The sequence below is a fragment of the Rattus norvegicus genome, chromosome 4 (genome assembly GCF_021556685.1).
Source record: "Rattus norvegicus strain SHRSP/BbbUtx chromosome 4, alternate assembly SHRSP_T2T, whole genome shotgun sequence".
NCBI classification, from domain to species: domain Eukaryota; kingdom Metazoa; phylum Chordata; class Mammalia; order Rodentia; family Muridae; genus Rattus; species Rattus norvegicus.
The window spans coordinates 167211309-167236163 of record NC_141537.1 but is presented as its reverse complement, the minus strand read 5'-3'; the positions used below and the strand labels follow the sequence as shown (position 1 = coordinate 167236163).

General features: G+C 45.0%; 1 protein-coding gene and 1 non-coding gene across 4 annotated transcripts; both read left to right on the top strand.

Annotated features, from left to right (window-relative positions):
* The first annotated feature begins 1049 nt into the window (after positions 1-1049).
* Ybx3 (Y box binding protein 3) lies at positions 1050-24459 on the top strand. 3 transcript variants are annotated; one of them, NM_031979.3, is made up of 10 exons: positions 1148-1568; positions 4931-4994; positions 5953-5986; positions 8608-8697; positions 10119-10241; positions 13353-13559; positions 18863-18954; positions 20696-20867; positions 21349-21447; positions 23916-24458. In NM_031979.3, the coding sequence occupies exons 1-9, from the start codon at positions 1331-1333 to the stop codon at positions 21412-21414; spliced, it is 1086 nt and encodes a 361-aa protein (NP_114185.3). In that variant the 5' UTR covers positions 1148-1330; the 3' UTR covers positions 21415-21447; positions 23916-24458. The 3 variants fall into 3 exon arrangements, with proteins under 3 accessions (XP_087515603.1, XP_087515602.1, NP_114185.3); XM_087659476.1 differs by lacking the exon at positions 13353-13559 and having other exon boundaries at positions 1132-1568; positions 23916-24459; XM_087659477.1 differs by lacking the exons at positions 4931-4994; positions 5953-5986; positions 8608-8697; ... (4 more) ...; positions 21349-21447; positions 23916-24458 and adding an exon at positions 2172-2300 and having other exon boundaries at positions 1050-2082.
* On the top strand, positions 9152-9285 carry LOC120102625 (small nucleolar RNA SNORA70). The gene has a single exon (XR_015687324.1). It is a non-coding gene; the product is annotated as a small nucleolar RNA SNORA70 (small nucleolar RNA).
* Positions 24460-24855: the final 396 nt, after the last annotated feature.

Sequence of the window (24855 nt, the reverse complement as noted above, 5' to 3'; positions counted from 1 at the left end):
TCTAAGAGGTTAGGCTGGCCTGCACAGGGGGTTCAAAGACAGTCAGGACTAACACCGCCACAGGTGGTGGTGCCAAATGCTGTTGCCATGACCCATGTATGGAGGTCAGGACAACTTGAGGGAGTCGATTATCTTCCTCCATCTGGTAGGTCCAGGGATGAAACTCAGGTGGTCAGGCTCCGAGACAAGCCTTTACCTGCTGAGACATCGTGCAGGTCCTACTCTCAGTTGCTCAAGCTTTCCCCCAGTTTAGAGTTAATTATAGCCAATTGTAGCAAAAGGTATAATGTGGATTTATTCCACTCTTTCAACGTAGGTTATTAAATACATATTAACAGCTTATTATTGGTTGCTTCTAACTGGTGTAAATCCTGCATTTGCAGAAATTCTGGAAGGTCTAGATTTTAATTTTCTCACTTGTGGAATCGCTAAATGGGGCCTTTTGATTTTTATAAGAGTTTTTGTTTTGTCTTGTTGGGGGCAGGGGTGAGGGCAGTGTTTCCCTGAGCGCACGCAGCTGTTTGGAGAGAATCTCTTGCAGCCTGCAAATTTCTTTGGCCCATGATGACCTTGAACTGATCCATGCCCTAGACTCAGGGCACTGTGCCTGCTAGGCAAGCACTGGATCCCCTAAGCTACATCTCCAACCCTTTGCTTGTTTCTGTGTTACTACCAGGAAGGAGGAGTAAAGTTGAGGCAGTCTCAGTAGCCCAAGCTAGGCCACTACTCACAGTGACATTCCAGTCTCAGTCTCTAAAGTACTAGTATTACCCCTGCCAGCCAACTTCAGTTCCCAGGTTATTCCAGTTCCTAATCTTAGCACCCAGAATACTTTCTGGTGTTTTCTGGATGCGCAAATGTAAAAGAGGGTTTTTGGTTTTGTTTTAAGGGGCCGCGTGGCTGCCCATTCCACCCCTCAAGAAGCAAACTCAAGTGGAAGATGTCTTGGGGAGGGGATATCTCCTCTGCTCCGCGTCAACCTCTCCACGGTGCCCACAACCCGGGACCCACCAGCTCCGAGAGCCCTAAGGAGTAGCGCAGGCGCCTTTAAATGCTAATGAGCAGCCGGGGCGGCTTTCCCCACCCTCTCTCCCCGCCCCGCGCCCGCCGGCCCGCCCGCCGCCCGCGAGCACTTGCGCGGGGCCATCTTCGGGGCCGGGAGACCCAGCGAGACCGCGAGCGCGCGCGTCCCCCGCCCTCGAGCCGCCGCCCGCCGCCGCGCCGCGCGATCCGCACCGGCCTCCCCGAGAGCGAGCCGGCCGCCGCGACCGCCACCGCGCTAACCGCCGCCAACCGCCACCGAGGTGCCCGGAGAGAGCGGAGAGGCGGCATGAGCGAGGCGGGCGAGGCCACCACCGGCGGCACCACGCTCCCGCAGGCCGCGGCCGACGCGCCCGCCGCGGCGCCCCCGGACCCCGCGCCTAAGAGCCCGGCGGCCAGCGGCGCGCCCCAGGCCCCGGCGCCCGCCGCGCTGCTCGCGGGGAGCCCCGGCGGAGACGCAGCCCCCGGGCCCGCCCCGGCCTCATCAGCCCCCGCGGGAAGCGAGGACGCGGAGAAGAAAGTTCTCGGTGAGTCCCTGGCTGCAGCCCGGGAGAGACGGCGGGCGAGGATGGACGTGGATGCAGGGCGGGCTGGGACACGTGGGCCAGGTCTGGGGAGCCTTTGCTGTGGGTCGGGAAAGCCGCACGTTTCCTCGCGGGGAGGATGGGACTCCGGAGAGGGACAGGAGGGGTGGTTTGGGAAGACTTTATTGTGTGGTGTATTTTTCCCCCCTTGGCCTGGTAGTGTCAGGTGTCTGTCCCCGACGCCCTTCCCTCGTGGGCTTGGGACAGCCGCCATGCTCCTGCGGGCCATATGCCGGCACAGAGATGTTGCAACGCCCGGAGAAACTTGGGGCGGGCACCCTCCTCCCCTTGTGTCCACAGATGCAAAGAGCCTTCCAGTATCCACCAATTGCTGCACATTTTCCTCTCCCGCACCGTGGGAACACACGTACAGGGCTGGGAAAAACTTAGTCGGGAGTAGGACGAGTGTCCAAAACATGGTTACCATACGACTTGTAACTGGAAGGGAAACGGGAAGGTGGGGACTGGAGATATTGGGGGATCGAGGGTTTGCAACGGTGGCTGTTGTATTTTGTCACATATTTGAGTGTCCTCATCTTCCTTAAGGAACGCCCGGTGTGAGGCCTTCCACAGGCTGGCCTAGCAGGTGGGTGGTGGATAAGCTCCCCGGAGGGTGTGTGCGTGCGCATGTGGTTCGCTATCCGAAACAGGAAAGTTAACAGATGGTGTAGGATGCTTCTGAAATGTTCACTGTTTCTGGGTGGGGCCGATTGGGCTCGCCTGCTCTCTGAGCTTCCTCCCCATTTAGCATGAAAGCTGAAGGAGTATTGTGGAAAAAAAATAGAACACCTTCAGTGTTCCCCACCCCCGACAATCCTTTGGTTTTTGTTTTCCTAAGGCTTTAAAAACTCAGTTCCTCCCAATTTTTTTTCCTCACCCACACGAAAAAGTTCCTTAAAGGTCTTGTGGGTGTTGCATTGTGGCACTTTCCACCAGATGCTCCTTGGACAACTTCCACACAAAATGGAAGATAGAACCCTGTGTTGCTAGCAGAAGCAGGTTCTTAATGATACCTTACCCGGGGCAGATGGAATCCTACAGGTTTTTACTTGATCCTTGAATTTCGAGATAAGAAAAGTTGATAATATCTTTGTAGATGGGGGCGTGGGGGTTGTAAACGAAGGTTAATTTCCTCAGTCTCCAGCAGTTTAGTTCTGTTTCTGCCAGATGCCTGGTGTTGAATCTGTTGTCTTTCATCCTGCCACTCAAAAGTCCAGACTCTCAAAATTAAGGGCAAGCCTCCACCTGACACTTTCGGCACTGTTTGTCTTTGTCCTCTGTGGTCTGCCATCTCCTGTGCCAAGCAGACACATGGATACCCAAAATGTTCTGGACTTAGTACTGACTGAAATGGATATCTTGGACGCTCTCACTCTGGTCTTTGCAAAGGGGCCTTTGGTTTATACCATGTGGTCCTTCAGGGAAAACAAGTTTTTCCACGTAAAAAGAACTGAATAGGCTTATTCTACCAACTAACCCCTTGCTGTGTACTTGAATATAGTATTAAAAATGTGAATGGATTTGTTTGGTTATATGAAGCTCATGGAAATATTTGTACAATTTGTATTTTAAAAAAAAATAACTTTGAGAAGTAAAGAAACACCAATGGTGAAAACAGACTTGAGAATCTTTCCCATCTTCCCCCTTCTGCTGTTAGCATTGCATTTCCCTCGCTTTGTGTATCTGTTTTTGGTTTTGCACTTTTATTTTTTTGAGATTGGCCTCATGAAGAAACCTAGGCTGGCCTACACTCACTCACTTTGTAGCAGATGATAACCTTTAACTCCTTGTTATCCTGCCCTCATCTCCCAAGGGGCAGGATTACAGGTGCACCACACTGGGCTTAGTGTTTTTATCAGTTTCTTTCACAACCTCCGTGTGTGTATCGGTATATATCTGTATCTATCCAGAATATTTAAAAGAAACACAAAAATCCTCTCATGTGGAATCTTGTTGTAGAGGCCATACTGTTTATCCATACCTGACTTCTTTATGTTGACATCCGAAATGTGAGTTTTTCTTTTTTCTCATTTGCTCTGCAGCTCACATTAGATTGGCTTTAAGCTAAATGCTGAGCAGTCCATCTAAGAAAGCTAAGAGGCTTGTGCAAGCCCATCTTTGTGCCCCACAGAACCACAGCATCTCCTCACAAGAGGCTGTAGATCTGGCTTGTCCACTCCTGAGCTTCTCCCTTCTAAATGTAGCCTTGCCAGGTTTTCTCTTTCACTGAGTGTTGATGACCGTCTGGTGCATTTCCTTGGTTTAGACCTCTCCATTTCCTGGAGACACTAAATATGACATTCACCATTGATCCCAGCAGTCATATTTGGAATCTACAACATTTAGATTCTTTTTCTTAATGAATTTTCAAGTGAGGCATTGTAGAAAAATTATCCTACCTATGACAGAGGGTGGAGATAGTAGGCCATTGACTGTAGCAAATGCCAGGGTTCCCTTCTCAGCAGCTGAAGACAGCAGGTAAGCCCCTTGGTGTGAACGGGCCCTGTGGTGCCATGCGTCAGTGGTAAATACAGAACTGGGGTGAGCCAACATGAGTTCTGTTACTACTATGGCCTTCTGACCAGCCCTCAGTTGGCCACCAGTTTCTTTATATCTTCTTAGGCTGATTATGAAGAAGGAGCTACTATGTTGCTTTTTAAAGTTTGCCCACTATTTCAAAGTCCAAGAATTGATAAGATGACCCAGCTTCTGTTCTTCCCCCTGCCTCTTCCTTCGAACATGGGAGATTTCTGGGTGAATAACTGGAATGTGTTGTGTGTCTGTCATTTTTTCCTAGTTGTTGGTTTGCTTTTTTTCTCTGAGGCTCACACTGTTGCCTCTTGAATGAAATCGAAGTGCTCTACCAACTGAGCCAAGTCCCAGTGCTGGAACTTTCTGGAACTTCTTGGTTTTTAACAATAGTCTTTAGCCCATGGTTGGTCTTCCTGCTTTCACCTCCAAAGTGCTGGATTTCTAGGCATATGCAGCTGCCTCTCCCTTGGTAATGAGCCTTTAACAGCATGCTTTTCTCAAACACCTTTCTCAGTTTTAATTACTGCAGAATTGTTCAGATACATGGCCACCCCTTGAGTCCCTGGTAAAAAGTCTACACAAAAGAAAAGCTCAGGCCTGAAATAATCACATCTTTATCACAATTCCACTTTTTTTTTTTTTAAATTAAACTGTTGATGGTTTACTCAAGGGTGTTTTGGCTTTGTGTAATGATATATCAGGGCCTCAGTGACAGAAGCTTTAGCTGTTTGTAGGTCAGGTGCTAACATATCTGCTTAATCCCGTTTTTTTAGCCACCAAAGTCCTTGGCACTGTCAAATGGTTCAACGTCAGAAATGGATATGGATTTATAAACCGGTATGTGTCTGCTTGTCTTGTACCTACTTTGTAACAACAGCAGTTACAAATCCATTGTTCCACTTTACTGATGGATTGTATACATTTTGAGATTCCCAAGCATGGTAAATAGTTTCATTTATAAGCTGTTGGTCATTAAATATTAATAGGCATTTCTAGAATATTCATATAGTCTAACATTTAGAACAGAGATTAAAGTACAGTCAGAAATGGAAAAAAAAAAACAAAAAAAAAAAAAACGCAAGGTAGTGCATGTCCATGATTTCACAGATGGAGAAAAAGAGAACCTGGTTAAGCAGCTTTCCTTAAGGTCACAAACCAGAGAGTAACTGAGCTGGGGCTATGTAAGCCCTGCTCTGGTCCGCTCCCAGTCTTGTTGGGAAGGTAGGGTTTAAACCATGGTGACTTGTGATCATGTTGGAATTGAGGTAACCACAGGCTGCTTGGAGATACAGGGTGTTGATGTTTTTCTGTTTTCTTGCTTTTTAAAACCAATTCCTTCAGTCTCTTATCTGCCTGGGTTGGGTGGAGGTTAGGGTGGGGTGGTGGGAAGGCTGTTTTATGTTTCAGTGTAAGGAGAGCCTAGTTCACAGCTGTGCCCTGTCCTTTTGACTGTCTTGCTTTTGCTGGGAGGAAAATTTAGGGCTCTGATTACACAGCATGTGATTGAGAAAGACATGAGAGCAAACGGGTGTTCCTGTGTGTGTGGAATCCAAGGCTTGGACCGCCACATTGCAGTGTGGAGCAGGGGAGGGGCCTCTGAGGGAGAGGAGCGTTCTGGGAATTGATTCTTTGCCTCTGTTTTGAAAGGACAAACTATTTAAAAGGTGGTTTTACTTTTTAGGTCTTGATCTTCGTTCGTAATGCATTTGTTCTGTTAAGCTTCTCTGAATGCTCAGACCCTTTAATTGTGAGTTTTTTTTTTTTCTTTTTTCTTTTTTTTTCTGCCTCCCAACAGAAACGACACCAAAGAAGATGTGTTTGTACACCAGGTAAGAGGGATTCTAGCAGTGTACATTGACTGTGTGAGTCCTATCGATGATTGTAGTGCCCTGAACTCATTTTAGAATGAGAGCTCAATTCAACATTAAGAGTGGCAGAGGAACCTTCCTGTCCCATTATATAAACTGTTTTCACACATTTGGTTTTCGCGTTTCAATGAAGTCATTTTCAGTTAAATTACTTTCTGGTTTTTAAAGCCTGTGAGTTGCTAGCAAAGAAAAAAAAAGGAAAAAAGAAAAAAAATCTGCTTCTATGTCAGCACTGGCCTAATGGTGTGGCTCTCCTTGGTGCTTGGCCAGAACCAACCTGGCTTTTTGCCTGAGCTGGTGTGGAATAAAACTCCTTTGATTTGTGAACAGCACCCAGGAGAGGATTAGATTAGGATTAGAGGGGTGTGTGTGTGTGTGTGTGTGTGTGTGTGTGTGTGTGTGTGTGTAACATGAGAAAGCTTCCATTTCTTAGACAATTTTTCCTCCTGTTGGTTGAGACATAGCTAGCACATGTGGAAGTCCAAGAACAGTTTCCTTCTGTTTGAGGAAAAGAGCAAATGAGTATCTGGACCTCTGCGTCCCGAGTCTCCGTGCTCACATGTTCCTTATTACTGTCCTAGATTGTTTGCTTTATAAAGTAGGTTAGGAGAAGGCACACCCGTTTTTGCTGTTCCTTTTGTATATTCAGTCTGAACGAGGCCTGCCATTTTCAGAATCTTGAAGAGAAACTGTGGCAATGGCACATGGACTTGTACAGCTGCCATGCTGTGCCTGTTTCTTCTGGTTTGGGTTTGTGTGTGTTCTTCTGGTTTGAAGCTTGGAAGTTGGAGATAGTCACATCTAAAAACCTCCCTAGCTGTTATTTTCCGTCCTTCCTAGGTCTGCCATGTGGTTTATGTTTCTGTTGTACCTAGGTGATTGGAGTGGATTCGTTGAGATATGAGGACTTTTAGGGTCTTCGCAGACTGAAAAGGAAGTCTTGCTCATAACATGTGGAGGTTAATGACCTTTGGCAGAAGCACCCTGTTCAGTGACGGCTGGGAGAAAGGGCTTTCCATGCTGGTGGCCGGCCTCCTCGCCTGTGAGCTAATGACCCGATTCCAGCTCCATGAGGCTGTGTAGTGAGTCACTTCAGTGTGTTGAGGCCTGCCCAGTTTAACAGGAAAAGGGGAACAAGCCTGCAGGGAGGGGCTGTTTTTTGGAATGGCTAAATGTTCGTGGTGTGCGTGCATACATCCTGTCCTGAGCTGCCTCCTTGTGGAGTGGGTGAGGTCTCTGCCCTATTGGCTCATCCCCCACTCCCTTCTCTCCCTCCTACTCGGAGTAAAGGAAGGCTGGATTACACATGTCTAATCGCTTTATAAAATAAGGTTGACCTAGTTCTATAGAAACTCCCCAGCCCTTTAACCGTTTAGAGATACCAGCCAGGGAAGTGGACATTTGTTGAGTCTTCTCTCCCTGTACTTGAGAAAGAGAAAGCCTTGAGCGGATGATAGAGGTGCAGACGCCTCAGGCAGAGAGTGGTGCTTCAGTTCTCTAATGATCACTGGTGTGTGAGATGAAAATGATGACAATTCAGATAGTGTAAGGATAAAATCTTCTGCTCGCTCTTAGCTTTGTGACCTCAGGTAAGTCACCACCTCATGTTTTCTCTTCTATAAAGTGGAATACCTCAGAGACCAGATTACACTGTGTGTGCCATCAATCCCGATAATATTACTGATAATATTACTATATTATCAGTAATTAGCATAAATGTTTATCTTGTTGATATTTCTTTTTTACCACTAAATTATTTCATTTACTTATTTATTTTTGTCAGACAATCCTTTACTTTGTCCACACTGGTCTTGAACTTCTTGTTGTCCGGGTTGGTCTCGATCATCATCAAGATAATTTCAAACATGAGCCACTAAGCCATCTTTCTGTATTTTTGAGAAAAAAATCTAGTGTTAAACTCCTGATCCACCTGCTTCTACCTCCCAAATGCTAGTGTTACAAGCATGTATCAGTATACCCAGCCACACTAACTTTTTAATTCTCTTTTATTTATGTGTATATGTATGTGTGTGGGGGAGTGTATGCAAATGTGCATGGTGCTGGTGGAGAAGACATTACAGGAGAAGAGGACATTAGGTCTTCTGCAGTTATAGACGTGTATCTACATAATTGGGTATAGCAGCCCAACTCAAGTCCTACCTTGCAAGAGGAGTGTGTGCTCACAACTACTGAGCCATCACTCCAACATGCTACCCTCGTGTGAAAAGCTTCTGTAACCAAGAAGTGTTTATATAAGGTCTCATGCAGGCATTTTTGCCCTCATGGAAGGAACCAGATAGAACCTTAGGAGCCTCTTGACTTGATTCACTGTCTTGATTGAGTGACAGAGTGGAGCAGGTATATATAGTGACTGTATCTCTCTACCACCTAAATGGATACATTTTGAAGCATCCCATAAGTCAGGAAAGAAATGTACATTGTGGTTACTGTTACAGGTTAATGGAAGACTGGGGGAATTTTTTTTTTTAAGCAAATACATAATATTCTGGCTGACATGAAATTGATAAGCACATTCCAGTATTGGAATATACTTCCAATGGTGCTTTCTGTTTCCTTGACAGACTGCCATCAAGAAGAATAATCCACGCAAGTATCTGCGCAGTGTGGGGGATGGAGAAACTGTAGAGTTTGATGTGGTTGAAGGAGAAAAGGTGAGAAGCTGGTAATGTAAGAGTGTGCCTACGCATAGTTTTATCGTATAATATGTGACTTTTCAGCCCCTGAAATAATATTTAAATTTTTTGTGATAGGAAGTGGAAGCAGAAATATCTTTACTGGATGCCATATATTTTAGTTTCTTGTTTGATAAAGGAACTCTGGTATAAAGCCTGGCTCCTCCAAAGTCTAAGACACATTTTAGTTAGGACCTCACACTGCCTTGGTCCAGACATGTAACCCAGTTAGTAGATAGTTTGCTTGGCATGCATGAAACCCATGGTTCAATACCTAGCCCCACATAAGTAAACTAGGCATGGTGGTATGTGATCCCTGCACTAAAAAGGCTGAAGGAGGAGGAATGTAAGTGTGAGGCCAGACTATGCTACACAATAGCATTCTGTCTCAAAAGCATACCCACCTCCCACCTCAATGACAAAAAAAGTTTGACTGCAGCCAATTAAGCCGACCAGCTTTCTCTCCTGGTGGATCCTGGTGTGCAATGGCTGCATACAGCAGCCTCCTGGGTAGTGTATGCTGCCTATTTCTTATATAGGTTGCTCTAAGGGACCTAGGAGACAAAACTTTCCAGTAGGTGTTCTTGTCTCTAATATCACAAAGTCCAAAATTTAGGCTCCGGTCAGGTCTGCAGGATGACTTTGGGAGGCACCAGGGCTTGATAGCCAGGACTCACACTGGCCAGATCATGATGTACTTCCGCATCTAGCTGCATAGTAGAGAATACACGATTGAAGTTCCAGACAGGCCAGGCTCACGCTGTATGGTCCTTAGGATATCCTGTATTTGCAAGAAGTAGAGCTTTGTTAAGCAGATTTGTTGCAGGTGAAATTTGGTGGTGTGTGGTAGCTGGGCTGTAGCTGTGTTAGAATACCTGCTGCCTAGCGTGTTTGAGTTCTTGGCTTCGTTCCTAGCACTTGGGGTAGAAAAAGAGTTCTTAAGTCAATGTCAAGAATCTAACAGAAAAGCCTAAAGGAGGATTGTGTGGAGACTGTTCCTAAGGGCCCTTTCTTCCTTCTTTCTGCCAAGCTAAGCAGTAACTCAGAGTTAGTTAGAGCAACTGGAGCTGACCAGTCAGTTTCTACTGGTACCTTGGGGTACCATGGGTTTCAGCATGTGCTAATCAGGTTTCTTAGTGTTTTGTCTCTCTTCCATTGAAGTGTCTTGTTATTCATTCATTCATGTTTAATGTATGCACTGCTCCTAAACTTGGCTGATCAGACAAGGGGTAGAGCATCTCAAGCCACAGCTATGTAGTTCTGGAGGTCAGGCACCCTAATTAAGATAGTAAAAGCACTGTTTTTGAGATCACAGTAGGGGTTCTTCACCCTGTAGCTGACTTACTGTAGGGGATTACTTGGTTTCTTTTAAGTTTGGAGACTTTTGTTTTCTTCCTCAGGGTGCTGAAGCAGCAAATGTGACTGGCCCAGATGGAGTTCCTGTAGAAGGGAGTCGCTATGCTGCTGATCGGCGCCGGTACAGACGCGGCTACTATGGCAGGCGCCGAGGACCTCCCCGTAATGTATGTTGTCTGTGTCCCTAATCATTGATTGCAAATATTTTGATATTTAAAACTGAACTTGGGAACTGATAAATACCTCATTTGGAAGTGCCATATTCTAGACATATGCATGTGATAATTTTTGAGAGGAAATGTTTAGTGCCTAGAAATTATTCCTAGCTACAGGTCCTATTGGAAGGTTGCCAATCGGAAGTTGTATCATTTAGGGTAGAGTTGGCTACAAGTAGTCATTCACCTACCTCATAACCAGATTAATGAAGGTGCCAAGTTGTCCAAAGGCTTTCTCTTCCTTTGGCCAGATCCTTATTATGTGGTATTTACTGGCACCAGGATTGGGGTTCCCATCACAGCCCTGCAACCTCTTTCCTGCCTTGATGCTGAGACAACTGGCCTCAAGAAAGCGTGAGGCTGTCTTAGGTATCACGGTGCATGCTGGCCTCATGTGTTGAGTTACATGCTGTAGTTAAGGGACTACTTGGTGTAGGAAAGACTTTTGTTCTTAGTTCAAAATAAAGTGGGAAAAACAACAAATCCTTAGGTCTTTGAATTAGTCTTCCTCCAGGTGAAACATCTTTAGGTAAGGTGAATCTGGCTGGAACATTCCTAGGTTGAGTTTAAAGGAATATTCTCAAGGTAAGTATAACGAACCCGTTTGTGGTCATAGGGACCGTGCTAGAGTTTGATTTAGAAGGTGTGGCAATTTAATGATGTATACTTTTCATGTAGAACCTGGTGCTAGCACTACAGACTCCACAATCAGTGATCTCTGAGCTCAGTAGGGAAGTTACCTGTGTCACACAAAGTAAAAACTCAGGAAAATCTCAAAAGAACAATGTTTTCAGATTAGCTAGTTATGGTGCCTCATGTTTTTAATCCTAGCACTTGGAAGGGAGAAGCAGGCAGATCTCTGGGTTCCAGGCTATCCAGAGCTACAAAGAAAAAAAAAATATACAGATGAAAATGGCTTGGTGCTGTTTTGTTACGTATACATCTTCTATGTGCTTCTCCTTTCAGACGGCCATCCATTCCTGTCCTGTGTTGATTTATTGGCATTTCTTATATTTCATCTGTTTATTTTTCTTTTACTATGTTTTATTAACAATCCAGGAGGGCTGGGGAAAAGACTTAGTCAATATAGTAGTTCCCATACAAACACAGGCCTGATTGCAGCACACCCTGTCTCAAGAATACCCAATGTCAACTTCTAGCCTCCACATGCATGTACTACACACAGGCAGGTACTCATATGTATTCCACTTAATCTTTGAGGGGCAGGGGCAGGGATGGGCAGTTTGATCTCTAGCTATGATCAGTTTAATGTTTAGGTCAATTGAGAAGTAAAAGTGGGAGAAAATCTTCAGTAAAAACTTTTCTTGAACATTTTTCCCTCCAAGAGCTGGAAGAGAAGTGAAGTTGATCTGTGTGGCGGTCTTCCATTGTACTAACTTGAGTATTCGATCAGCTAGGGTGGTGCCATTGATTGTGTCCTAGAGGTTACATGAAAGATTTAGGTGTATGAACTTAGAAATTTATGTGGTGAATATTTTTTATGCAAAATATATCTTTACATAACTGTGAATCATTTATTCATACAGGTTTTATAAAGAGTAGAATGAGCTAGGCCTGGTGGCGCAGGTCTGTAATCCCAGCTACTCGGGAGGCTGAGGCAGGAGGATCGCAAGTGCAAGCCCTGTTTGGGCTACAGAGTGAGTTCAAGGCCAGCTTGAGTAACTTAGGAGACCCTGTCTCCAAATGAAAAGTCAAAGGGCTGGGCTGTGGCTCAGTGGCAGCACGCCTGCCTGACACGGACGGGCCCTTGAGTTAAGTCCAGTTCCTCAGAACAGTGTGTTAATGGTTTGTGAAGTTAGACCAAACCAGTTCTGTGGGGAGTTTAGTATATTGGTTTGTGAAGTTAGACCAAACCAGTTCTGTGGGGAGTTTAGTAGTTGGGCGTGTGGGTTTGGTGTGGAGGCTCTGAAGCTTAAGGAACCCATCCTCTGAGAGAAACTGGTCGCTAGTTTACTAGCTTTCAATTCATTTAAAAAAAAAATTACAGGTGTTTCTTGTAAGACTTTGCTACTTCATATTCTTTAAAATGATGAGTTAATAAATTCTTTAGGGATGTTTGATTAGTTTTTAAAGTAAAAGGGAAAAAGTGAGTTCTATAGTTTAGAAATGGTTAGTGTTATAATTTACTGCTATTAAAATACAATTGAACCTCATTTCCACATAGGAAGGAAGAATGTGGTAGATCTTAGCCGTCATGCTGTTTGGTTTTTGAACCTACCTTTAGACTTAGAGATGATGTTAAGGATCTCAATCGTTAATGGTATTATACTGCTATTACATTAGAAATTAAAATTAATCTTAAATACTTAATTTAAAATAACTCATTTATACTGATAACATTTCACTTGAAAGTCCTGTGCACATTGGGAGAGAAGACTGGCATTGCACTGCACAGTGTGTGCCTCTGATGCATGGTTTAATAGAGGATAGTCTGATTCTCCTGTCTGCTTTGTGCTTGGTCTTTTGAGAGATTGCCTGCCATTCTATCCTAGAAGACCCACCATCTATCTATCTGCTGGTGAGAGATGAACAGCCTAGTGGAGTCATGGTAGTGTTTTGCCTTTGTAGCCTGGGAAGGCTTGGAGAGAGCCAACTGCCCCAGGAAGCTTACTGCCTAGGTCAGATCTACTGATGGTGTCATAAAGTTTTGGGTTTTTGTTTTTTGTTTTTTTCTTGACAGTTCTTGACTTTCCCTACTGGGTAAATTTGGGAGACACATTGAAGGAGCCAAACAGTATAACACTGCTGTTCTATCTAATTCAGTATCCTTAGGTTTGGTAATAGATTGGTTTGCTCTTGCTTTTCTGCTGCTCGGGTATGTTATCTGCATAGATCTACTTTAATCTCCATGTAGTTTTCCCATTCAGTCATTTAATTGTCTGAGCTACTTGCATTGTGTCTGCACAGTGTTGCGTCTTCACAATGAAGGGTCACTGCTCTGGGAGTTGGGGTTCTTCCTGGTGATAGCTCATCCTAAGTGGTATTCTTTGGTTCTTGCCTCGCTGTAACTTCTTCTGAAACTATGTTTCTTTGCTTCGCTAGTACGCTGGGGAGGAGGAGGAGGAAGGGAGCGGCAGCAGTGAAGGATTTGAGCCCCCTGCCGCAGATGGGCAGTTCTCTGGGGCCAGGAATCAGCTGCGCCGCCCCCAGTATCGCCCTCCGTACCGGCAGCGGCGTTTCCCGCCTTACCACGTGGGACAGACCTTTGACCGTCGCTCACGGGTCTTTCCCCATCCCAACAGAATGCAGGTAAAATGCACCTGAGACTCCTCCTCAGCAGTCCTCACCCTTCGTCCTTCTCTGCCTCCTCCTTCTCCTCCTCCTTCAACTCCAGCTATCGGAAGTAACCTTGCTTGCAGCTCCCTGTGCTACCGAAGCAGAGGCGAGGCCCACTCTGCCTGTCTAGACGTTTTTAGAAGGACATCATGAGCCACGCATATCGAATGGGACAATGGGAAGGGTGTGTAGTTTATACATGTGTAAGAACAAGCCAGGCATGAGGAAGTATGCTGAGGCTGGAGGAGTCTGAGTTCAGGGCTAGCCTCTGCTACATACTGAGACAAGGGATATTTTTAAGAACTTGGACTCTTATCTCAAAGGGGGCCTGGATTTTAATCCCGTTTCTTTCACTTTTTTGAGAAAAAAAAAAGGTTTCGGAGAGTTGAAGTCGTTTGCCTTTAAGTGGAGGCACGGCATGCCTTTATTAGGATGTTGTATTTAACCGTGAGGGTGGGGCACAACGTACAGTGGAAAGTGGGAAATGCCAAATTAGATGAAGTGCTGATTTTCTGGTACACTAACAGTGGAGGTTGCTGAGTGTTGGGAAAATAGGTAGAGCTTTTGGGAACCCATGGATAAGCTTTACATGAGGGCTTCAATTCTCAGGGAGCTCGGGGGGCTGAGAGTGGGTCTTTATATATCGCCAGCCACAGACCTCTCTCATCAGTGTCCTTGGGCTTCACCCCCACCCCCACCCCCAAAGGTTCTGACAGAACGTTATGTTCAGTCCCTTTGCTCCACCCCTCCCACTCCCATCATGCATGGCTGCTGTTTCTACAAGGCTTCTTGTTTTTCCCTTCTAACTCTTCAACAGCTGCCCCTGACAAATGTGCTAAAAATAACAAGTAGTGTCAGATGTATGGACACTGGGTACGTGAGGCAGAGTGGACATCTTCAGGGCAGCATCTGAGGCTTCTAGGAAACGAAAGCACAAGAACTTAGCTGGGTGCAGCTCTTTGGCAGCGGCTTCCGGGCTGTTCCTACTATTTGGCTAAGACACTTCTCAAACATGTCTTTTACATGTCTTTTAAAAGAGGATAATTCATATTAAAGATAGGAGCAAAATGTGTCCTTAGTATCTTAGAAAGAGTATCATGTGACTGGATGAATTTTTCCCCCTAGCAGCATGTTTATTGTAGGCAACATATAACTGCATGTGGTTGTGTGGAACACATGCGGACCATGGTTGTTCCGTGTTGGAACAGAACCCACATTAGATGTCTGCAGCGCCTTTTCCATTAGAATCTTCATAGGCACTGCTGCACTACGGATATATGGCTACTAAGTCTCCTTAAGCCAGATCAGCAGCTCAAATCTTAAACTTTACCAAGTTTTCTATATGTAACTAGGCATCTTCTAGGACATTGTTGTAAACTTTTTGTTTTTAAGTGAAGGTTGATCCCTAGGGTAGTTACAGGCTATTAAGTTTGGATGGAAAAGGCTTTGCCTGCTACTGCAGAGTGAAATTGTATGGACCAGTGCTGCAGGGCAACACGGGAAACGATGCCGTGCAGCATGCAGGCCAGTGGCTGTGATGCTGAAGTCCATCTGTCAGTAGCCAGTGGTCCGTCCCCCATTTTCAAGTATGATGGCTGTGTGTATGTGAGTGATCCAGCCCCTCAGCTTCAGAGAGTAATTGATGAGAGAAGGAAGCAGCACTGTGGCCCCTACGAGGGGCAGATTTTTTTAAGATTTATTTTATGTGATTACACTGTCACTCTCTTTAGGCACACCAGAAGAGGGCATCCGATCCCATTACAGATGGTTGTGAGCCACCATGTGGTTGCTGGGAATTGAACTCAGGACCTCTGGAAGAGCAGTCAGTGCTCTTAACCACTGAGCCTTCTCTCCAGCCCGAGGGGCAGATGTTTGAAATCAGTCCTAATTTTTGTCTTTGGCCTATGAAATTATTTTTTGTTGTTTTTCTTAAAGATAAAGAGGTTTGAGTGTGTTTAACTATTAGAAACTTGGGTGACTTTGGCAATGGTTCTCAAAGCACTTGCCATGCAAGCATGAGACCTGATCTCACATCCCCAGGAACCGTGTGAAGCTGTGCATATGTGTGCGTATGTAGTGCCAGCTCCCTCCTACAGCAAGAATTGAGACAGATACAAAAGCTTGCACGACAGTTAGTCTGACTGCCACAGAGCCAACACAAAAGACTGTTTCAAAGGTAGTGGGATGCAAGGTCCCATACCTCAGGTTGTCGTATTCATGTACCTAGACGACCACACAGCATACAAGACACATTATACAGCCAGGCCAGCTGCTCCACGCCTGTAATCTCAGCTTCTGAGTTCGAGGCCAGCCAGCATTGTCTTCAGAGTGAGTTCTAAGACAGCCAGTTCTAACACACACACACACACACACACACACACACACACACACACACACACACACACACAAAACGTGTCTTGATACACCCCCCCCCAAAAAAAAAAGTAAAGAAAACCAAAACAAACAAACAAAAAACCAAAAAACAAGAAGGGAACCAAACACACACATCATCATATTCCCACACAAAGACAATGCATCCGTGACTATTCTGCCTTTTATTTGGTGGTGGTGTGGTCAGGCTGTTATTTTAATTTGTTTGGGATGGTGAGTGGGAGGGATGGGGGCGGGGATAGGGTAAGATGTTGGCGATGACAGATCATTGCCACTAAAGCTCAGGAAATGTGATGAAGCCAGCATGGGAGTCAGATCCAAGAATAAGCTTCATGAAGTTAACTCCTTTTGATGACCAGGCTGTAGGGGACAATCAGGAATCGAGGAGATGGTGGTCGGGTGTGGAGAAGTTTAAATGTGGCAGGGAATGGGAAGAAAGACTGCTTGTTTGATGCTCCTGGTGCGAGTGAAGCCGTTAGGTTTTCTATAGCCATTGTATCTGTAAAGGACAGTGCTTCATCTTTATGGTGCTGAGTTGCCCCGAGCCTCACTTTTGCTCCTTATTTAATATATGAAGAGCATAACTACCAAAGCTATTAGATGAGGCAAATCAAGGTATTTGGTTGCATGTGTATGCTCTGTGACTTTATCTACGTAAAGACCCCGACGCATGGCTACCCTAGCAGTGTTGAGCAGGGTTCATCTCAAGGTGCTTAATTCTGAGTGCATTTCTTTGGTGGAAAGAAGCCCTTTTCTAGAAATGAACTGGGTCAGAGAAAATACCAGTAAAAAGCCTTGACCATCCTATGCCAGAAAGTCAGGGAGTACTCTAAAGATTGTTGGAGCCTTGCCAAGAGGCTACAAGTGTGCATGTAGAGTTCCTTTAAGCCAGGAATGACTGTAACAGATTATAGCTCACTGAATAAAATTAAAACCTAAGAATCCACCCAGGCGTAAATGAATACACAAATACATTAAACATTTGAGGAATAGGACTTTTTCAGGCTAAAGGGACCTTGCAAAAACACTACCTGGAGACTTTAACCATCCTCCAAGGCATATCTCAGCAGTGTTATGATGCCACCTTACAGGGTAGAAAAAATAGATTATTCTGCTACTCTTTGCAGCTTTCTTATCAGATGTATCCCAAATTTAGGTGCTCAGATCTGAAAGCCAAGAATGATGAAACATCCTAGCTTAAAAGAAAGATAAACTTAATAGGATTCTAAGTTAGTTTTGTGTGTTGAAAACAGACAAGTTCAGATGTGAACGTGATGCCCTCCCTCATTCAGGGTAAAAAAGAAATGAACCATAAGGAAGTCGGTGGGCATCCTGGTGAATGCTGGGAGTGCCCATGTTCCCTTTCTCTTGAAGAGGTGAAACAAGGAGGTGGTTTTTTTGTTGTTTTTGTTTACTGTTTGTTTGTTTTCTGAGACAGGGTCTCAGTATGCAGCCTAGATTGATCTTGGGCTCATGGTACTCTTCATGCCTCTCCTTGGGCCACCATGCCCAGCAGGGGTGGGTTGTTTTGTGAGTGAGTGTATGTGTGTTTGTGTCAGAGGTCCATGGCAGGTATCTTACCTCTGTCATTGTTGTTATCATTATTTCTATTGATATTTTGTGTGTATATTGCAGGGGGTGCAGGGAGGATCTTTTGCCTGCATATATGACTGTGCTATATACATGCTTCCTCCAACCTTTGGAGATCAGAACAGGACATTAGATCCATTAGAACTGGAATTAGAAGTGGTTCCAGGCCACTATGTGGGTACTGGAAATTGAACTCAGGTGCCCTGGAAGAGCAGCCAGTGCTCCCAACCTCCGAGCCATCTCTTCAGCCCTTCTACCTTATTTTTGAGGCAGGACCTCTGATTGAAACTGGTTACTCGGTGAGCTCCAGGGATCTGCCCATCTCTGTCTCCCAACTTTGGGATTGCACATGCATGCTGGGCTTTTTACATGAGTGCTAGGGATAGGAATTCTAGTCCTCCAACTTGCAGGGCAAGCACTTTGCTGACTGAGGCTCTCCTCATCATGTGGGTCCCTGGTTACAAATATAGGTCACCAGTCTTAAAGGCCTATATCCAACCTAGGAATTTTTAAGCTGGGGTGTAATAGCTACACATGTTAGTTATAATTCTAACCCTTGGTAGATTGAGACAGAAGGATCACACATTTGAGGCTAGCCAAGGTTCCATTGTAAGACTGTCTTAACAATCTTCCTCCCTCAAAAAACATTATACTTTTAAATGTTACACGTGTCATAAGCAGATGGAAAACCTTCAAGGAAGAGCTATAGGTAAAGGTATGCTTAAGATTTGTCAGGACTGGGTTGAAGCCAGTTCTTAACTCCTGCCAGGCAGATACCTCCCTCAAGTGCCTGTAGCTATGAGTGAGATGAACATGACTCTGAAACCTGGGAACTTTAGTGGGTCAGTGCATCTGAGCTTGAAGCAGTTGAACATGCTCTATTGCTCAGAAATACATTTCCTTTTATTATAAATGTTATTTTGTCTTCTTTTGGTGCTGGACATCCTAGTTCTCACATACTAGGTGAGAGCAGTACACGCAGAGCCTTTAAAATAAGGCCCACACCCTTAAAAGAGTCTCTTCAATATTGAAAGGGTCAAATTTTAATGTGTGAAAAGCTAGGTGCCTTGCACTAAGGAAGGACAAAGGCTATTGTGGTAGGAATGAGTTTTCATTTCTTTCCTGTCATTCATAAAAATAGCCAGTACATAGCAGGGTCAGTACTGGAGCTTCAGCCTGGTGACAAAGCTCTTGACTCAGATTTGCTTTTGAAAGCGGTCTTCTTTACGGGACTGTGTGCTTTGACCCGTCTTGCCCTGTGTCCTGGCTCATTTCCAGCTGTCATTGCCCTCTAGGCTGGTGAGATTGGAGAGATGAAGGATGGAGTCCCCGAGGGAGCGCAGCTCCAGGTTCATCGGAATCCCACTTACCGCCCAAGGTTCCGCAGGTATGAGTGAGTGTTCACCACGGCTTTTGAGAGGGACAGCGGAGTGGATGAGGGCACCGTGGGTCTGTTTCATGGCCAAGTTTGTTATTTGAAGAGATGGTTGCCTTGACCATGAGCCATATCATTTGTGGTGGGGAGCAGCCCAGGGCTTCACACACATTAAGATAGTCATTCTCTTTACAACCAGAATGCTGTTCTCCCTTTAACTATGACTGGTCATGGCCTGCAATTTGAAGTGGCATAAATAAATCTTTTTACTTCTCTTTGTTCCTTTTGACACAGGGTCTTACTGTGTAGCCAAGTCTTGCTACATATTGCGTGCCCTTGGCTAGCCTCTTAATTTGAACTCCTCCTCAGCTCTTGGCCTCCTAAGAATTATAGGTGAAATTATAGGTGTTTGACACCTGTCTGATTTGATGCTTATTTTTTACTAAACTAAACAAAATAAGCATTAATTGATGGTCATATTATGTCAGAAATGGAGGGAAAGTGAAATACTAAGCGTTTTAGTCATCAAGGTTGTCTACTAGGGCTTTGGAAAACCGGCTGTGAGAATCCAAGAGTTCAGTAGCTCTGTGTCCTCTGTCAGTTTCTAGCCTCTGCATGGCCACCACGTTTGTACCTTGAACATTTTAAAAAGTCATTCAAAGCTTGAGGCACGAGCAGGTGAATCTCTGAATTTTATACCAGCCAGGGCTAAACAGTGAGATGTGTGTCAAAGAAAAAAACAGAAAAGGGGGAGGGGTGGAGTTTTTCGATGGTATGCTTACCATGATGTCCTCGGTACACTCTGGTGTCCATACCACTGGCATTGCTGTCAGTGAAGGATGGGCCATTTTAATGTGCTTTCTCTTGCTATTCCTCATTTGGGTTAGACTCACTGAGATCCTTTGGGTGGTGGTTTTATTAGATTTCATCCTCGTGTGTGTGCCTCATCATGTATGGGGAGGTTGGAGCACCAGCTCTCATGGATTCCTGGGATAGAACCAGGTCTCAGGTCATGTGTTCAGGGTGCAGGTGCTCTTTTCCACAGCCATCTCCCAGGGGAAGCTTCATAAGAAGAGACTCTTGTCAGTACCATGTCATCCTTGAGGTGAGGGGAACAAATGGGACCTCCTGGATGGTGTGTGTTACACGTCCCTTCTCTAAGACACTGGCACTAGAGAACTATTCCCAAGTTCAGACTTTGGGACATTTGCGTGTGTTTTATTGGTTGAACATACTAGCTGATTATCAGTAGGGATTTATTAAAGCAAAACCAAAACAGACTGGGAAAGAATTTGTTCTACAGCCTTCCTTACATGGTTGGTTCCAGCAATGATGCTTAATGACTCCTTGTGTAGGAGTCTCACAGTAAGCATCTTGGTTTCTGCCAGATCCCCTCGTGCAGGCAATAGCCTGGGCCATGCTTCTTTCTCCATTTTCCTTGGTGCCTATCACAGGGCCTGGTGGACCCTATGTATTTTGCTGTATTGTTTGTTTACTACAAATATGTAAAGAAGCAAAAGAGCGAAAGAATGGAGAAGTATGGGCTCTCAGCAAAGTATGGGCTTCATTGCATCTTCGTGTGCTGGTCTGGTCGGGGAATGATTGAACAAGTACTTGTTAACTAGTTAATCATTTGGTTCAATAATGAACAAACCTCATACCCTTGAGGACCCGTCTCCACCTCACTCTCCAACCCCACATACCTACCTTCCACCATATAGCTTTCTTATGTAGCTTTTGTTCCCTGCTCTAGGGGACCTGCTCGCCCACGACCTGCCCCTGCTATTGGAGAGGCTGAAGATAAAGAAAATCAGCAAGCGGCCAATGGTCCAAACCAGCCGTCTGCCCGCCGTGGATTCCGACGCCCCTACAACTACAGGCGCCGCCCCCGTCCCCTCAACGCTGTTTCACAAGATGGCAAAGAGGTAAAGCCAGCAGCCAGGAGAGACACACTCAGATCATCCTGAGGAGTTAAAGTTCTAAGGATGGCTTTTCTCCCTGTGAAACTGAACACTTAACCAAGTACAGCATTGTTTACTTAGGCTCTGTCTGTAGACAGTATTTCCTTCTTGTAACATGACTTGAGCATTTGACTTGAGCTTGTTAAACAATCTCTGGAGGAATTGCACTAGCAGGGATTGGGAGCTTAGTATGAAGGACAGCAGTTAATAGCAAAGAAACCACTGGTGAACAGGGACAAAGTAACAGCCGTTGCATGCTGTGGACTCTAGGGAGAAAGGTATTAGTCAGGTAGAAGCCACTTAATCTCTGAACCGTACATAAAAGAAAAGGGAAACTCGCATGGTTACTTTTCTTCCTAGTCAAGAAAATTAACTTTTGAGACTTTTCACCCTTAAACGCTGCAGTCTTCTGAAGGAGTTTTCTTGTGGTTTTGCTCTGTTTTAGACCAAGGCAGGTGAAGCACCAACTGAGAACCCCGCTCCAGCCACCGAACAGAGCAGTGCCGAGTGACCCTGGCTCCCAGGCACCTTCACCACCAGCAGGGTAAGCCTCGTTCCTGTTCTCTCAGCAGCACCCTGGGATTCCACTGTGCCTGCAGTGGTCTCCATCACACCGGGGAGGCTGTGAGTGGGGGCTGGGGGTATGGTTGGATGCTCGGTATTATTTGGGATTGACCCTATATAAGGGTCAATAGGTAAGTTGAGTTATAAATAGGGTGACAGGTGTAATGGTTGCCACTTTTTGTAAGCTGAGTCAGTTCTTTTGAGCATGGGATCTGGGGATGGAGCTCAGATGGCTTGGATAACAAGCAGCACATTTACCCACTGAGCACCTTGCTGGCCTGGGTTTATCTATTGATTTAGATAGTGCTTTCTTTTTTTTGGTTCTCTTTTTTTTTTTTTTTTTTTTTTTTTTTTTCAGAGCTGGGGACCGAACCCAGGGCCTTGAGCTTCCTAGGCAAGCGCTCTACCACTGAGCTAAATCCCCAACCCCAAGATAGTGCTTTCTTAAAAACTTAGTGTATATGTGTTTGTATGGGGATATGTGTGTGTGAGTGTCAGTTCCCACTGGGTTCAGAGGAGTCTATCAGATCCTCTGTAGCTGAACTAGTCACTTAGGAAGAACCCAGTGTTGGTACTGGAAACTAAAAGTCCAAGCAGCAAACCCTCTTAATTCACTGAGCTGTCTCTCTCAACCTATTACCTGTTTTTCATGCATGTGTTTGCTGGTGGTCGTTTGCAGCATGTATTGCTTTGGAACCCTGGCTGACTTGGTGCTTGCCCCCTTTGAACTTGAGGCAATCCTATTTCAGGTGTCCTGAGTGCTTAGGTGTACAGCTTGTGCCACAAGCCTTGTCTTCTGTGTGTTTGCAGCAAACAGAGGTGGCTTTTTCCTCTTGTTCTTTTCAATGTTACTTGCTGAGACAGTCTCACTGAGCCCAGTGGCTAGACTGACTGGCCAGCCATCTCCAAGGATCTTCTCTGTCTTCCTTGGGGCATTAGGGTTGCAGACAGACCACTGCCTCCAGCTTCCCTGTGAGTGTTTGGAATTTTACTTTGCCTGATTTTGTGTGGCAGCACTTTATTGAGCCATTTCCACAGCAAGGACACTTGGGAAAACCAGTGCTGTCCTGTCACCTACTAGCCAGGGTTGTTTTGTTTTTTAAGATCATCTTTTAGTAGCTAGGAGTGGTGGCATACACCTATTTCCAGCACTTAGAAGGCACAGACAGGTGGATCTCTAGCTCAAGGCCAGCCTAGTCTACATAGCAAGTTTCAGGACAGCCAGAGCTACACAGAGAGGCTCTGTCACAAAGAACAGACAATCAAAAAGACAGTCTGCCAAATATATTGCAGACTGTCTGAACGCAGTGGTGCACATTAGTGCCAGGACTGCAAGCATGCACCACCATACCAGGCTCAGTTTGTTAATCTAAAATTTCCTGACTAGAGCCTGTTTTTTCAAATTCCAGGGAAGTGTTACCTGTAGCATAAATGTGAATGGTTTTTCTTTGCCCTTCCTCCAGTCAGTGTTACTTGTTTTGTGTCCGTGCAATTTGTTATGAGATCTAGTGAGACCTCTGCAGCTCTGGCCGGCTTGGGAATTAGAGATTGAGCAGTGTATCCTGTGTCTCATTGATATGTCCACTGCCGGTCAGTAGAGCAAACCTATGACTAGGGCTGTCGTAGGAATGCTTGAGGTTACTCAGGTATTCATCTGGGGAGTGGAGGAGAGCCGCCCTTTTTCTGTCTTGCTAAGGATCTTGTCGGTTTATGTAGATTGAAATTTAGTCAAGGAGATGTGGCTGTCAGAGGGTTAAGTTAACGACTTTATTCTATAAGTGATTTTGATTTTGGGTTTTCTTTGGGTGGGCTCAGGGCAGATTGAAGAGGGCTCATTCTGTAGGCTCCAGGTGATCAACTCACTGTAGTCTTGAACTTCTGCCTGAGTGTTCAAATTGCAGGGCTGTGCTTGAATGAACGCTTGGCTCATTCCCAGGTTTTACCTATCACCTTTCTAACTCCTTTTTATGTGTTTCTTTCTTGCTATGTTTATAAAACCCACTTTGCCCATGCCATTTTTTGAAAGTGCAGTTTTGGGTTTATAATGAGCTCTCCTGTGCAGTGCCTGAGGGATTGGAGTTGACTGTCCGTGAGGGCACACTGCTGTGCTGGGTGGCAACAGCATTCCTTGTCTCTAGGCAGAATGGACAGTCCTCCTTCAGGACCTACATTAACTCACTCATCTGTGTGTAGAATTAGGCTACACTGGGTTACATGATATAAGGCTTTTTATATAATTATTAGATATTGATTCTTGTACTTTGTAGAAGTAGTTCATTAAAAAGTAAGAATTTTTATCCCACTATGCCTGTGCAAGATATATACCTGATTTAGAGCTTTGTAAATAATTTTGAATTGTATAAGTTCAATTCAAATAAGTTTTGACTATTTGTCCTAACTTTTGGTCATTGTATATCACTCTTAAAGTTTGATTTTAATTTTTTCCAGGTGACCTTAAGAATTAATGACCATTCAAAAACAAGGCAAAAAGCACACCCACGACCTTACCAACACCAAAGAAACATCTAAGCAATAAAACGGAAGACTAACCAAGATTTGGACATTAGAATGTTTACTGCTATTCTCTACGAAACTAACAACTGCAAAGGGAAGGAGCCCGCACTGTCCATCAAGCTGCGTCCCGGGAACCTGCACAGGCAGAGAGCAGCCTCCCCATTTCAGCAACCTAGTGCTTTATATTTTTTTCCTGGTTTTTACTGTTTTGGTAATATGAATTAAAAGAAGAAATATTAATACCACATGGGGATTGCCCCAACCAAAGAAATCTGAAATATATAGTAAATGCTCTTTTTCCTTTGTTGTTCATTTTGGATGCTGGTGCTAAACTTCCAAGTGTCATGATTTAAGAAGAAATTTTATGCCCTTATTTATTCCTAGGATGAGGGGAGAACATTTTTGCTTTCTTACATAGCTCTCTCTGAAATGTGCAGTAACAAGTTCCTCAAAAATAAAATTTTTACCTTCAAAGGAGGAGCTGCGTAACTTGCGTGCATTTCCCTTCTCCTTTTCCTCCTCCTCGTGTGAATGTTTTACCCGTGTAGATGTTGGTGTGCTCCATTAGCACTGGGTGCACTTAGAGCCCCAAGGAGGGTGTTTGACAGTTATAGGTGGCTGTGGGCTGCCGTGTGGTATTAGGAATCAAACTAGTTCTTTAGAAGAGCAGCCCGTGCTTCTCACCACCAACTCCCCAGCCCTGTTAATGCTGAGCCAAACCCAGATGAGTTAGCGTTTTATGTTTTGTTGTGAGTTTTGATATCATAGGAACTGGGAGGGTGTCACTGAAATGTGCAATGCAGAGATAACTTTATTTCTGGTAGGCATGAGGTGTTTGTTGTAGACCGAATTTCCAGACGAGTCATCAGAGCCA

Bases quoted from the DNA above. Each gene is read 5' to 3' on its own strand.
- Ybx3 (NM_031979.3), top strand. From the start codon at position 1,331: ATGAGCGAGGCGGGCGAGGCCACCACCGGCGGCACCACGCTCCCGCAG. The intron at 4,995-5,952 runs GTATGTGTCTGC...GCCTCCCAACAG, and splicing joins GGATATGGATTTATAAACCG to AAACGACACCAAAGAAGATG. The intron at 5,987-8,607 runs GTAAGAGGGATT...TTTCCTTGACAG, and splicing joins AAGATGTGTTTGTACACCAG to ACTGCCATCAAGAAGAATAA.